General features: G+C 41.9%; 1 protein-coding gene across 3 annotated transcripts; it reads right to left on the bottom strand.

Moving 5' to 3' along the window:
- Positions 1-580: 580 nt before the first annotated feature.
- Positions 581-15,477, bottom strand: ccdc120b (coiled-coil domain containing 120b). Of its 3 annotated transcripts, XM_023399055.2 has the most exons (12): positions 14,780-15,477; positions 11,283-11,362; positions 8,449-8,607; positions 8,264-8,363; positions 7,243-7,373; positions 6,345-6,446; positions 6,129-6,249; positions 5,928-5,987; positions 5,476-5,629; positions 5,266-5,367; positions 3,900-4,937; positions 581-3,063 (listed from the first exon to the last, which is right to left on the bottom strand). In XM_023399055.2, exons 4-12 carry the CDS (start codon positions 8,310-8,312, stop codon positions 2,967-2,969), a joined length of 1,854 nt encoding a protein of 617 aa, XP_023254823.1. In that variant the 5' UTR covers positions 8,313-8,363; positions 8,449-8,607; positions 11,283-11,362; positions 14,780-15,477; the 3' UTR covers positions 581-2,966. The 3 variants fall into 3 exon arrangements, with proteins under 3 accessions (XP_023254823.1, XP_023254822.1, XP_023254824.1); XM_023399054.2 differs by lacking the exon at positions 11,283-11,362; XM_023399056.2 differs by lacking the exons at positions 5,266-5,367; positions 11,283-11,362 and having other exon boundaries at positions 14,780-15,476.
- Between the last annotated feature and the right edge of the window lie 453 nt (positions 15,478-15,930).

Genomic DNA, 15,930 nt, shown 5'->3' with positions numbered 1-15,930 from the left:
ATACTATATACAGAATGACAATATTAACTTACTCTTGTGTAGCACCATTTCAAATTCATAGATTTAAAATTATTTATAAGTGCCTCGGAGATTATTAATTAGACCAGTTTTCCATTTATGGACTACTGTAAGGACTAAACCATAAAAATGATCTTGACGCCCCTTCCATGGGTGTGGTCCACCAACACAGGTGTTTTCAGTTTTGCTGATTAGACAGGACTGTATGGACAGCAGCACTCATTTTGTTTGGTAGTTTGGTAACATTACAAAACATGCTTTTATCTCCGTATTTACGTTTTTTTTAGCATTTTTAGCATTTTTATGTATTTCTTACAGACAGTAGAGAAATGACAGGATAGGACAACAGAGATGTAAAAAATGCTCCTTCACTAAGTTTAAATAGTTTCAGGGCTCTGCAACTGTGTGTGTCCTGGCTCACTGACATGGCTGACTAATAGGAAAGGAACAGAGCCATCATTAACAGTAAAATTTACTCCTGTGCTTCCCCTGCCCTGACAGGTCAAAATGCCTGCTGTGAAAAGGGCCTGTTGTCTTACAATAAACAAATATGTCTGACACGTTCTAGGTTTTGTTTTCAACATGACACTTTATTAAGTAGAATGAATGCACAATCTCATACATACAGTATAGGGCAGGCCTATTTAGCCTATATTTCATAGGCCTAGTTATAAAGAGAGGAGTGAAAGAGAAAACAGCTGCACTTAAATATCTAAAAAAAAAAAAAAAAAAATCTGAATAATCAAATATAAACACGTCACACTGCTGAATGAAATGGTTTTAACAAACATTACCAATTCCTGCACTGATGAGATAGAGCTACAGTAGATAGCTACAAAATGTTATAGGTTCATAAATATAGTATAGTTTGAATAAATTTGCTTTAGAGCTAAATTTATATTATTTATTTTAAACTTACAGAGTACATTATATGAAAAATACATTTACGACCCCCAGTGCACAGCAGTTTGGTCTTTGATTTCAGGTTTTAACCAGCTGAAAGAAGCTCTATGAAGCTGGATACTGAGAGGATGTGAACATCAGACAGCAGAAGAAACCAGGTAACATTTCATGGTGTGCTACAGCTTGTAACAGAGTAAAAAACAGCACTTATGACACACGTAAAGAATTACATTCAAATGAGTCCTAAGATGGCCAAAGGTCAAGTACATTAATGGAAAAAAAAATACTTAAAAAATATGTTGAGTTCTGTTTACACCAAGACAAATATTTTTAGTTTCACTGAAGAGTTTATTTCTCGATCTGATTTTTCTCATGTTTACAATGCATAATGCTACCAAGACTTAGAAATGTATTATGGTGCATAACTATTCTGATTTTTAAAAAAATGTTTAAAAAGGTTTTTTTTTGTTTTTTTTTTTTAACAACACAAAAACCAAACACATGAAATGAGTCGAAATCATTACAAATACAAAAATCAGCCAGCATCAATTCTCATAAACAAATTTTCTGGTATGAGACCTGCTCACACCATCAGTCATTACTGCAGCAGCCCTATTCTCTTCACACCATCAACCTCCCTTCCTACAACCAATTATATAGTGCTCACTTGGGGGTGGAAGGACTGGGGGAGGTTATCGTGATTAAATACTTTTTTATCAGGTTAGTTTAAAAATTACAATGTTAGTATGGGAGTTAAATATCAGCTTGAAACTCATCAGTACAATCCACGCTATATACAGACTAACATTCAGATAGACCTTCAGCAGATTTTGACAAAACTCACTTTACTTTGCCCGGTTGTAAACCCTGTCTGAACCTTCCTACTGCCTGTCATCTGTCATGGTGACAATTTCAAAGGGAATTAAGGCTTAAGATGTTCATAAAGTGCTCTGTATGACACTCAAATCCTCCACAACTAAAAATAGAAAGAAAATATGATTTGATATGTGTAAATTATTGTCATACAGTCATGTGCTACTGCCATACAGTAGGTCTCATAACAGCCCTCAGTTTTTTTCCTAAAACTAGTCTAATTATTCTGGCAAGGTCAGCACAGAGAAAGCTACATTTATCAGCCAGCACAGAGCTGAATCTAGAAAACAAAACCAAGAAAAATCACAATATATATGACATCATTCCAAATATCCTAATTTAGTGACATCGTGAACTGCTTTCAGTTTTTGATTGGACTAAGGTCACCGAGGTTTAATGCTAGCATTTCAGATTATTAGAAAGCACTTTAAAGTTTTCTAACCAAGGTTTAGTTTTGATATTAAAACATTTAGGCACTCCCGTCCTGCTACACTAGTACGCTACAGTTCATGGCCCGTTTCATTTATCAAACATGAAAAATACAAATGGTTGTGAAATTAATGGCAGATGAGGACTGAAGCTTGTTTTTGCGTTTTATATAGTTTACAAACACACATTCATCAGCATGTATTAATACTTTTCAAATGACATGAGCTCATATAACATCTTTGTATATCACGCGATTAATGAGCAATAAATTACCTCTTTAGTATAACTGTTCTTTATATCTCAGAAGATACAAAATAGTGATTTAGAGTTGTATATATTCTGTAAAAAAGTATATCTTGGGAGACTTTTTCAGGGTTATTAGGAAGGACTTCACTGCTCGTGTTGGACCAGAAATATCGATATACAGCATGACCATGTTGTTGTTACATACTCCGTAAGTCAACACCAGTGCACATCCACATGAGAGCACTGGGTTTGAATTTCATACTGGTGGAATCAGTTATAACACGGGGAACTTGCCAAGGCTTTTTCACACTGCACAGCTACAGTTTGTCATTTATTCCAGTCTCTTTCTGCTGAGGTTGCCGTGTTTTGCTTTGCAATTGAGGTCACATTGTATCAATTTGTCTGTGTAAGAGTGTGACTGTGTGTGTGTGTGTGTGTGTGTGTGTGTGTGTGTGTGTGTGTGTGTGTGTGTGTGTGTGTGTGTGTGTTCTGCTGCATCAGACTAGGGTGCCTGGGTCTGCGCTGGGTTCCTTTGGGGTCACCTCTTGCATCTGTGGATGAGGAGTCTCCTGATACAGAGAGAACTCCATCGACCTGTTGGGGGAGGCAAAACAAATCAATACAGCACTCCACAAACAAGAGGCATGCAGTGAAGCATAAAACCACAGAGAGTACACCTTCATGAAATAAAAAGTATGAATCATGGTCAGAATATGAGGGATCTTAGAGAGGGGTGCCCTCCAAACTTCATAAAATCCCTATGAAATTAAGGAAGAAAGAAAAAATACTATCATAATTAAGCAGCCCATTAATGCGTGTTGCCATTTGTATGTGTAAACATGACTCTCGTCCCTCATGGGTCATTGTAGGCAATTCATGGAGGTCTGAGTTGTATCTGAGGGAGAGTGTTTTTGATCAGGAAACAACCAAGTGTGGATGCTGGCATGAGATAGCACTGACCATGCAAAAAAGAAAACAAAAATAAAACACCCACAACTGTAAACGTCTCAGGATGACAGATGGATTGTTTGTTTGGGGACAGGGTGACAGGGTAATTGCACCATCCTCTGCTGGAAGACCTGCTGCCAGCTTCCATGGAGAAACATGATTAGGCAAATCTCAATAGTACAAACTGATTCAGTGACTGTATTTGCAAACATGCATGTTGGTATGTGTAGTACAATCAAAATGTCCCTCTTAAAGTCATAGTATGTTTCTTCTTCCTTGTGTGCAGTGCAATTTGTCGAATACAAAACAATGAACAATAATGAGAGAAAGAGTTCAATTCCTCGAGCTTCTACTGCAGCTCACAACACTGTGATGATCCCCAATAGACAGACAGACCATGTACAAGAGACAGAGCGCTAAGATATGATTAAAATAATAAATGTAAAAAAAAAACAAAAAAAAAAAAACCCATAAGTACTGACCTTCCATGCAGTGGGAGACCGTGGAAGCTGGCTGACTGGGGTATCTGAGGCCTGTGGAGGTTGGCTGCTTCCCCTTGTACAGACTGGGCCTGGTGCACCAGCGGGTGGGGATGTGAAAGGCGAGAGATCCCTGCCTCGTGGCCCTTAGAGGCAGCAGGTGGATAGCCGAGGGCATTCCTCAGGTACCAGTCCCTCAGTCCCTCCAGAGCCAGGGCTTTATGCAGGCTTCTGGTTGAGTCTTCTGGGGTCGGGAGAGAGAACTGTGGGGGTCTGCGACTGAAGGAGGGGCCAGACAGCTCAGTCTGGTAGGGGTGCAGGTTGGGGATGGAGGATGTGGTGGTGCCAGTGGCAGGAAGGGGAGACTCGTATGCTGATAATAGGATTGCATCCTGGGGATGTTGCTGCAAAGGAATAAAGGGTCCACAAGATTTGGTTCTTGTGACTTTGACCCTGCGCAGTTCGGCTTGGGACCCTCGGAGGACCATGGGGCTGTAAGGAGGTGCAGCGCTGGGGAGATGCACCTGGGAATGAGAAAAGCCGTTGGCATGGGGTGGCGCGACCGCTGTGGAGGATCGAGGAGAGGTCATGTCCTGCCAGATCCTGCCTGTGGACTGGTACAGGTGGTGCTGCACTTGCATCCTCTGCTGTTTCCCCCAGATATAGTCCATTAATAGCTCATTGTAGCCTCCCCCAGCTCCTCTGCCGCCCATGGACAGACGCATTTTGGCCTGTTCCACAGAGCCGTCCACATGTCTCTCAGGGCTGCCCAGGTGAATGTGTCGCAGCTTTCCATCAGTCAGTGTCTCTGAGCTCTTGTAGGGCCCTCCTCTGGGGGGCATCCCGTTTCTGGTTGCTGGATCATCAGGGAGACTCGATCTATCCAACAGGGCCTCAGAGCTGTTACTGCGTCTGGCTCGGGAGCTGTACGGGCAGCCTCGGCGGTCAGAGGATGAGCCCTCAGGGGCCAATGGAATCATATACGGGACATCCAGGCTGCCAGACCACTGCTTCAACCCATTACCGCCCGGTGCATCTGACCTAAGGCAGAGACAAGAGCACAACAAGAGCTTACATTAGGAGAGGACTCTGAGCACTATGGATAAAGAGTGAGTGAAGGCAATTTTAATCAAAACCGTGTAACTGCATTTCACAGAAAATCCTTTAAGAAGGGACATATTTTCATGCTGAAAGACCAAACGATAAGCTTGAGCCCTTGCTGTTAGCTAAATATGACACTAATCGTTTTTACAACCCTGACTCTATTTCTGCGTTAAACTAAGTCATTAAGCGTTTTCCAACCACACAGCTATCACAGAGGGAGGGAGCTGTAGTTCTGCTGCATCACACAACAGCAGCCGTGCATTACCGGACATGAACGCTGATTGGAGCAGTTCGGGCCAGGAGAGGAGTCGCTGGAACACTTCTACCTTCAACGTTAGACGCACTTCTTGGTAGCGAGTGAGTTGGGCTGTGAGAGGCACAACAAGAGGACATGGAGGCACAATAATATGTACACTCCCAGACAGATCAAGCAGACTGCACAGTCTGCAGCATCGGCCCACTTTAAGATAAGTACCTCACAGAGCTTGTGACAGAGTTGCGGCGTGTCCTCATCTCGTAGTAAATCTCTACTGGAGACAGTTTCCTGCTGATCCTGTGGTCAGGGCTGCCCACAGTGAGACGGGGCTGCGACAGAGAGCGCTGGTCAGCAGCCACGCTGGGAGAAGACTCTTTTGGGAGAAAGAAAAACAAAGAAACTATCTTTTAATGACAACAAATCAAGTGTGCTATTTTGGTTTTACAACTGAAATGTGATTATTTGGTGTCTTAACACCAGAAGTGAAAATGAGCGTCCCACCCACTAAGTGTGAGCGATGTATTTTGCATGTGAAAAGAATAACACTGGCAGATACATTCAGCTGTTCCTACAGGCTGTTTTTTCAGTTAAGCTCATTATGAATATGGATATACAGTAGCGTATCCACCAGAGGCAGAGAGAGACAGACAGTTTGTACACGGTTCACTCACCATTGTCATGGGAAGTTGAATCTGACATGGAGCTTGTACTTTCTGACATGACAGTGTCCTCTGAAAGACAACAAACATCCAGGTCACAGACAATGCAGCGGGACACATCTGATGTCTTTGGTAAACATAAATGCAAATGTACAAAAGGTGGCTTTGTTTTCATTCACTTATTTCAGTTGTGCGAGTGCTGTGTCATTATACCTGTGTGACACCCCCGATGGACTGTCCTCTTGCTATTTGGGACATTTCGATCCGATTCCGAGTGTCTGTACAGAGCACCGGTGAAGATGGCTTTCATCTGCTTTCTTTGGGCAGCCTCATCCTGCAGCCAGGGACAATCGGCCGCGTCAGACCACAAGTACACACAGCAATACAGCTGCTGCGTAAACACAATTGATATTCAAGGTGTTGACTTACCTCTGCCTTGGTGTTGGGCGGCAAGCCAGCCCTGCGCTGCACAAGTGGGGGTTTTTCTCCCGTCTCCAGGGGGAAAGCACGTGGCAACTTCCCAGTCAGCTCCTGTAGAGGACATTTATTAACCTCCAGTTACTAAAATCCTCCTCACTGGCCTATGAGCTCCAAAGTGTCACACAAAGTGCCACCACTTCATAAATTACCCTAAGACTCAATAAAACCCTTGAAATGGATATGTCAAAAATACAGAAACAGGATAACACCTGCAGTTGAGACGTGAAATTCAAATATAGATACATTGACAACAGAACAGACATCAACACAAGATAATCCTGTGCACAGCTGTATGCTCATTCATCTGCCAGGGTGAGCTAGAGCAGGAAAATTGCTGGGAGATTTGTACAGTACAAATACCAATGTACACAAGGCACGTCTACATCGTGTTCATATATTAATACGCCTGCGAGATTACATATCAGATTACAAGAACAGAGCAGACAACTTGTGAAGAATAAAACATACAGAGACAGAGTGAGGCACCATACATCCAGCTGAAAACATAGTGTTAAACAGCTGTTAATGAAAAGCTGAGGCAGCTGTGGCTTCATTAACATGTGCGGACGAGCTCTCCGGAGCAATCGTGCAAATATTAATATGCAGCCCATTTTATATGAGAAAAAAAACACACGACTGATTCTCACCAAGTTGCCAGTTGCGTCTAGGATTTGAGATTTTTCTTATTTCTTGTTTTTTCACAATATAAAGATATACTGTATTTAACACAGTCACAGTCATAACACAGTAATAATAATAATAATAATAATAATAATAATGCAGTTATCATTTAAACACTTGTGAGAATGTTGTAGCCTGTTTCAGAATTGAAGTGAGAGCCACTCACCGCTTCCTGCAAACAGACTTGTTTGAGCTCTCCCACTCTGGTGCTGAGGAGAGCCTCCAGGGCCTGCTTCCTCTCTTGCAAAGCTGCAATCCTCTCAGCCTGCAGCTTGTTGTCCTGGCTGCCTTGAACATCTACACATCACAGAACATATCACACATCAGACAGAGACAGAGGAATCAAAGGATATGGCTGGAAATATTCCATATTTTTTTTCTTTCAACACATCTCATGTCACTTGTTGTCTAAAGCCTATTAAAACACATCTATCAGCCATGACGTTGCACTTGGTGGCATGTTGGTGGTACATTGAACTATTCTGAGTCGGTCCAAAGCTAACAAACAAACGCACAACTTGTGTTTGAGTAAAGTTCACTAAGAACAGAAGCACCCAGTTGTTCTGGAAAATAATTAAGCATTTAAAAATAAATAAATAAATGAAACTTTGGATTTGTGACTCGTCTTTAAAGATTCACATCTTCACTAACAACCACTGACAGGGTCGGGAAGTCAGAGGGTTTTGAGAGACGGACTAACACATTGTTGTCATCATGGGGTTTGTTGACCATGAGAAACTTGTAGAAAAATGCCAGACTTCTCCTTTAACAGCTGGAGACTGGATATTTTAGGCCAAATCACTGGAATTTGGATGTGAAGGAATCAAGAAAGTTAAGAAACGTTACTGTTTAAAACAGTCTAAAAACAGTTTTCAAGAATTAAATCTTTTGCTAATGTTTCCAGTGTTGCATTTTAAAGTATCTGTTTCTAACAACGTGATGTCTGTTCCCAGTAACTCAATGCTCTGATAAGATTATCTGACAGCTGTGGTGACAGTACGTGAACAAAAGCCCTTCACACATACAGCTGTTTTTTCAGCTGGCTCTTCCCAGGAGAAAAACACTTTTGCTTTCTTTCTGTTGAACTGTCAGAAAAAACACAGGCTGATATATTCGCCAGACCTTTTCAGGCTTGTCCAGACATGAAAGTGTGCGTCATGACACTGTGAGAAGTCGTTATGACTCACCGGGAGCCCCCAAACCCATGGATGTGATCAGATGTCCTTTGACCTCCATGTGATGTAATTCTGGGGACTTTACAACTCACACTCCCAACCACGTCCTCACCTGGTGAAACAGAAACGGAGTTTACCTGCAGCTGAGATGCATCAGCAAACTATATTCGGGCTTCAGGTGTTTCTTTCTCGCTAACCTTGCAGTATCAGCCATATGTTGTCTTGAGGTGGAGAGTCAGTTGGTGCATTTCTTGCAAGTCAGCAGTAGATGGGCATGGGTGTCTCCTAGATCAGATTACGCCAGGTACCATCAGGGGGAGCCACTGCACCTCTGCTCAAGTATCTAGAGCTGAATCCTTGAAGAGATTAAAAAAATAAAAATACTAACTCAGAAACGAATAGTGTGAGTCCACTGTAATTAAAAGCACTATGAACACGGATTTGACCATATACAAAACTGTATTTAAAATATGCACTGCCATTTTTAATACTACAATTTTAAAATATCAAAAGTTCAACAAAAGTCTTATCACAACTTAACTTGCACCGTAAGGCATTTTAAAAGTGAGTAATGGTCTAAAATTAGCTCTCAGATGCAATTAGCAACCAATTACTTTGGAAAGGGAACAAAAAGTGAGACAGGATAAGTAACATTAATAATGTATGGGGAGAAACGGAGTGGGAGAAACCTGAGCCCTGTGTGTTTTATGTCTCAATAGCTCAACAGCTACGACTACAAAAAAAGACGAACACAGCCAGAAGCAAAGCGATGGAATAAATAACAGAGGCGAGGAACAAATGCAATATACAATGGAGTTTTCTCTTTGCTGCTGTCATAAACATTAAGGTTTACACGAAATTAATTTTGTATAGGGCTTTCACTATGTTATAGCGTTTACATATTTGATTGAAGAGAAGAAAAAAATCTAACTGTTGCTGAAAACTGACACTAACACTATCTTTTCACAACTGTAGACAAGAAACACTGCCTTCCCCCAACTGTACCAAGTGAGCAATGTTTCATGTGCACTTTTCCCCCACATAATGGAGGTTCATTACAAACAAAGCCTCTACCCTAATACCCAATAGAGACTTGACATCCAAAAATAGCGACAGCATTTTCTGCCAAAAGCCTCTCACTCAACGCTGCTCACAAATCGCTGCCATAAACAAGCATCTTGCTGTCTCCTTGCCAGTTGAGTAAATCATAAAACGACTCCGTTCAACCCACAAATCTAGATGGAAGGCCTCAAGGGCTGAATCAAAATTACCCATCCAAAGACTGCCTCTGCCAGCATCCCATCTTTCAAACAGAAACATTTATCTATCAGTTAGTCTGAGCAGCTGTCTCAAAGCTCTGCTCACAACTGACCAGCTTTTTGCTTTTTTGGAGTCAGTAAGACAGAGAGCTCTGTTTTCCTCACTCACACAACATAAAGAATGAGGCTCACTTTGTGTGAAGGCATACTTGAAATACTTCTACTGAGTTTGCGTTGGCTCCTGTCCTGAAGCTGAACCAGTAACTGCTGTTTGCTCCTGTACGTGTGAAAACCCCCAGCATGCTTGACCTCCCATTGACAGACAAGTAGGAGCCTTTCACACAAACAAGTGGCAGACTTACGACCGCTGGTCAGACAAAAGCTCATCACATGAATCCTGTTACACAAAACCATGAGTCCATGGTGATCAGATTTGAACTTAATCTAATATATGGAGGAGGAATTGCACCTGGGAAAGTACAGGCAGTGTCATTCTGTGCTCTGTTGAACAGCGGAGTAGTAAACTCACAGAGAGATGCAGTCAAGTGGAGACAACAGAGACATATTCATCTGGACCGTCGCTGGGCAGCTGAATGCTGCAGCCAAAACACTGCCACACCTCTTAAGAACGGCTTTGTCCAGCAACCAAAACATTTCCTTAGACACTTGGTGCTATCCTTTTCAGTTTCTAAAATATACCCTACATCTCTTTACAAAAACAACAATCCCTTGACCTCAGTCCTCTGGGTTAACTATGCTTCATTTTTAGTGGTATAACTGATATAACAGAGTAATTTAAAGCGATGCAATGTTTGAATTGCATCCTCTTACCGATGAACATTGAAATTCATTAACCATAAAACCTACTTTTGTTCACTTCAATACACTCAGTGGTTTTGCCGTTACAGTCTGCCTTGTAGCTAATAGTGCTAATGTTAGCAAATGTTAACAAGTAGATATTACTATGACACTGACTTTACTAGCTCTGAATGAACTTTAATGACTCTCCTCTCTGTACCTCTCTACAGGGCAACACACACCAGTGGCATCTAAATGCAACGCAGTGTCAGGATACGCTACTGTCCTAGTTCCAGAGTCGACACACATCCACTCTCCAAAAAAGCAGCAAGTTTAGTACATTTAGCACATCCTGACCACTGTACCTGGACTACTATCTGTGCTTGTATGTGTACAGTGTGCTAAATTGTAGCCATGACACAGCCAGAGTGTGCTGCACTTGATCCTATGTGCTAGCATTTGCCATTATCCCATAATTGCCCACTGTTTAGCAAATGTCACATTGTAGGTTACAATGTGACATTAGATGCATTAAAGGTTTAGTCTAGTGTAAGCTACAGTGAATCCAGGTCATGAAAGCTTTTACATTTGCTACTTGTACTCTGTTAGGTCTATCTGTGAAAAAGCTTTTTGCTATTTGTTTTGAATTAACAGAAAATGAATTTAGTAGACAGCCAACAGCAACAGTTATAAGAGCTAAATGGAAACAGAGATGGTGCCACCTGTAGAAAGAAAAATGACTGAAAGAAAGAAGTTCAGAAGAAGAGAAAAAGAGAGACATCTCAACATGAGCTTCAATCTGATAAGAGGTCTCTGCAAAGAGCAGAACAAAAACACTGCAGTAGTAAGAGTGGGGCACCAAATATATCCCAAATAAGGCCCTCTCAAATTACCACAAACTCAAATATCGCTTTAGTGAATGACAAGAGGAAGAGTGAGACTCAATCAGCTGCAGCAAGAAGTCACACACTAACCTCGTAAACATCTGGTGTGCAGATGTGTGCTCAGGTACAGGTACAACAACACAAGACTGCATCACATTCCAGAAAGAGGCCTGCGAGAGAGATGGCGGGACAATGAAGAACCAGATAAACACAGAGAGTCACAAAGAACGACATCAAAGGAAGGATCAGAGCAGATATGAATACGAGAAGCATGAACGCAACACAATCATCAAACACATGTTGACACAGCATGTGTAGGGGGGGATGAGGCGCAGGCTCTGGATGGTGGTATAGATAGCACTGAGGGAGCCATGCTGATTAAAACATGAGCTGTGCAATGAGAGTGAGCTGCCCCTGTGCAGCGTGCATCACACGAATGCAAATCAGAGAGGAGTTTAATATTCAAGTCCGGCAGGCTAAACACTGAAGCCTGTAGGTCCTATCCTACCGTGTCCACACAAGGAAGTGCACGGCTTTCTCTTCAGCTTCGAAGTCATACATATTAGATCGCAACATTCACTGCAAAGCTAAATTTCTACAGGCAACAGTTTTATATCCAGTTTTCTCATCCCTTGATAAACAGGATGGCTCCCGGCTCTTAAAGAGATTCACTCTCCGTGCTGTCAGCTTTTATCTGGCCCAGGAGTCCCAGGAACAGGCTTCTGTTGTCAACAGCATTTATATAAAAGATATATTCATGACTTACAGCTCAGTGTTTCTTAATATGTTACAGGAAACGCTTTGGCGCCTGCTCCGCCAACCTCTTTTCCGTTGAAAATGGCAATGGATGCACAATATGTTTGTTACTCTCTTTCAACAGGCAACACAGAGCAGCTGAGACATGAAAGAGCAGCTGAAATAGCACCTCCAGCTCACCCTGGACAGGTGAGGCTGGCAGCCCGCATGTTGACTGTTAGTGTTGACACAGCTGCTGCTGTTGTGAACTTACACATGGTAACCAGAGCAGGGTTACAACTATACAGCTCCTGTTAAGACAAGCAGGAAGGTCCCTACGTGAGTCACAACTAGGCCAGTAGTACGACAGACAGTGTAGCTTTAATACTGGGCTCTCACAATGACATGCCATGATAACGCTTCCTCTGAACCTTGCTTTGTTTATTTGTAAGAGAACAGCAACCTGTCCTTCATCCCCACATTCTCCCTGCCATTCAAACTCCAAGGATGTTACACACCCATTGGTAAGAGATGATGATGAGGATCAGGAATAGAAATGTAAAGATCCAAATGTTTTCATCTGAAAGAAAAAAAAAAAAAAAAAAAAAATCAAGGCATCTAATTCAGGTTTCATGTGAAAAAGAGATCAGTCAGCATCAGTTACAGGCGCCATGAAGAGGATTTACCACTGGACTACCTCCACCTGACCAACCCCAACCAAGGAATTGTGGAGGGCTTATGGAAGGTCAGGTGACCCCCATCCTCTAATATGATGTCTTCATGTGTTCTCTATATCCATGAAATAGTGATTTATAACACGCTTATCAGCACACAGCAGGACAGCTTAGCTCGGTCTGACCAATCATGTCGCTCACCATTTCTCCTCCCTGGCCTTGACGCTCACCTTTGCACGTTTGAAACAAGTACCACGGCTGAAACAAAGCAATCTTGGTGATTGCTATCCACCTGGATTCTGCTAAGCTGAAGTGGGGGGAGTAATAAAGAAAGGAATGTGGCTCTAATGTCCGAAGGGATTATTCCTATACATTTTCCCTCTGCTCTGTAACACCTGGAGGGATTTCTGTATGTATTCCAGAGTTGTTTTCATGTTCCACTGTGGCTGTAATCCGCTTTGTTGATTTTGAAGGGATTGCAGAGCTGCTTATGATGTGCAGCCACAGCCGTGCAGTTAAGTTCATTACTATACATGCACTACAGTCTGATCTGATTTTTCTAAGTGCTTCAAGTTCTTTATAACTGGGGGAAATTTGGGTGAATTCTCTCTCCTGTCCATGTCACTACTGCTCCGGTATATTTTCAACACCTGATAAGGTCTGGGACTTGATTCCCCGAGCTCACACACTAAACACCAAGACACTTTAGATGAAGCCAAAAGCGCATTATCATTTTAAATCCATGCAAATGTCCAGGTGAAAGGGTTTGGTGAGAGGTGTGTGATTTTTCACACTGCCCTTTAAACACACGCTTGTCAGTCAGCTACGACTGAACCAGATGCTCAAATCATGTCAGTCCATGCCTTCAGGGTATCATAAAAGGAGCAGTGTCACCTTGACATAACACAGTGGCAGAAGAATACTATTGTATTTGATCCAATCTGGGTCAGGGTCCAATTTCAGTGTTTGATTGAAGTATAACATTCAAAGCAGTATGAGAACCACAGGGAGTTCCTTACAGAAAAGTAGAGTGTCATGATAACAATTTGAAAAAAACAGTGAAGAGAGAGGAGTGAAAACAAACACTAATGTGTCAAAGACCCCCTGATCAAGATGAAACCGAGCATGAATGGTGTCTTGACTTCCTCTGCAATAAAACAGCAAAACCAAACCTCTTTGCAAATGGCCTAATGGTCCATGAATTCAAAGCCCCTGTAAATACAAGAACCCCAAAATAGAAACAATCAGCACTTTCTGAAATGCTGGACAGCAAAAAAGGAAAATCCTCCTCTGAAAACAGAGAGGTGTTTCCCAGATAGACCAAAAGGTGGATTAGCAGTGAATCACCCTGAAGGCACTGACTGACCCACACAACCCATTTGGATGGGTTTTTTTTTTTCACATCCAGACAGACATCCTTGTTCAGGAATCTGTTAATAATAGGGCTTAGCACTGCTGCATGAGAACAAGCAGTATTTATAAATGAGAACAGTGAGATCAATAAGGCCCAGCAGGCAGCAGTAACAGCATGCTTCTGCCTATTTTGCTCCACAACATTACAGCAACAGGGAGAAGTTGTATATTCCCAAGAAGCATGACACAGATTTTTACTCCTTTAACGTAGCCCGTTGAATTCACGCAGATACAGTTGCAACCCTGGCATTTCCTGCCTTTTAATGAACGTGCCGCACAAACAGTGTGTTCTTGTTTACAGGCGCTGGAAAGCACCACAAGCACAAATGGAGGGCACATGATGGATTTCATTTTGTACGGTCCTTGCATTAAAATGTACAGCCGTGTTATTTAACTCAGAGTGGAAAGCATAAAGCATGTGTTCCCACATTAAGCCCGGCTTCTGAGGCAGCAACAGCAGCCATCCTCTATCTGCATAGTCGTTGCAGACGGCAGCACCGGCTGATCATGAAACACACTGGACTAATTAACGGAAGCAATAACACATCGCAGGTGTGTCACTGACTGACACCATGACAAACTCGGTTTTTACGTTTAGGTGAATGCGCGTCAATAAAAAATAATAAACACAGCAGCAAATAACACCTTCTGAGTTCCTATATAGGCCAAGCTATTTTTACAGTGAATATAGGTTGTGTCCACGGCTGTTCATTAATACGCCCATTCAGGATTAGAAGGACATCTTGGAGCAGAATCCCCTCTTACCAGAGAGCATGACCGATGCCTTCGGAGGTCTCCGCGGTCCTGTGTAGCACAACCAAGGCGAAAAAAATAATCATTCCTGCGTCGGACCACAGGATGAAATCATCCCAAGAATACAGCCTTAATCAATAAAATGAGCAGTAATTCGTAATACACGAAAAAAGCCTCTGGTTCATGCTGGCTTCGCATCCCAATTGTAATTCACCAGCAGCCTCGCGACCTCCGCTGCGTCGGAGCCCTGCGCATCTCAGCAGACCTGCTCTGAGAGAAGAAAGGTTTCCCTTCTGCACCGGATGAAAACCTTCTGTTTTACCCAGACAGCCAACCAACTCAACGCTGTCACAGCAGTCCTGCCCCTCCCAGATGTTTCATGCCTTCAGTGTGCAATACTTGATCCAGTCATACAAATATTGTTGTCCCGTCGCTCCATAGGCACGCGCTCAATGACGCTGAGTAGTAAGAAAAAATATATATATATTAGCATGCATTGATGCGTGTAACACTCAAGCGGTCTTTCCCCTGAGGGTTAGCTACACAATTATTCACAATTATTCCTTTAAGACAATTTCAAATAGTTAGATATTTAGTATAGGTGCAGGAAAAGCTAAAACTATCATACATATGTATAAAAACAGTACAAAAAAGCTCAAATTAGCTTTCATGCTAACAGCAACATGTACAGAAATGTGGATTAAAGTGCTTTGTCCTTGTGCATCCAAATGTGTGTGTATATATATATATATATATATATATATACACACACATACATATATATATTAAATTAGTTGAATTACAGTAGTATTTGAGAATAATTAAAACATGCTATTGAAAATAACTTTCTGTTACTGGTACATGCTTGTAAACCTTATTAAACAATATTGTACAGTCCAAATCACAGAAAATAAATCACAAAATGAAAGTTAACATGATAACAATTTTCATTTTCTTACCAAATAAATAAAAGATAAAAAAAATAAAAATAAAAAAAAAACCCTTCTTCGACTGAAAGGGAGCTATCCCTTTTGTTTAGAACATCTAAGCATGACTGATGTTTATGGCTGCACAACAAGCTGCTGAAAATCTACTACACTGAGGGCACCAGAGAAGCTTCGTCTCAAACACTCAGGTCATGATGGACCACAGGTCTTCTCAGG

The sequence above is a fragment of the Seriola lalandi genome, unplaced genomic scaffold (genome assembly GCF_002814215.2).
Source record: "Seriola lalandi dorsalis isolate HSWRI2012SDOR001 ecotype SW California unplaced genomic scaffold, Sedor1 jcf7180002050280, whole genome shotgun sequence".
NCBI classification, from domain to species: domain Eukaryota; kingdom Metazoa; phylum Chordata; class Actinopteri; order Carangiformes; family Carangidae; genus Seriola; species Seriola lalandi.
The sequence above is the reverse complement of the archived record's forward strand: the minus strand, read 5'-3'. Positions and strand labels throughout refer to the sequence as shown.

Bases quoted from the DNA above. Each gene is read 5' to 3' on its own strand.
- ccdc120b (XM_023399055.2), bottom strand. From the start codon at position 8,312: ATGGAGGTCAAAGGACATCTGATCACATCCATGGGTTTGGGGGCTCCC. The intron at 5,368-5,475 runs GTACTTATCTTA...TGCCTCTCACAG, and splicing joins TCTGTCACAAGCTCTGTGAG to CCCAACTCACTCGCTACCAA. The intron at 3,064-3,899 runs GTCAGTACTTAT...CTCCCCCAACAG, and splicing joins GGTCTCCCACTGCATGGAAG to GTCGATGGAGTTCTCTCTGT.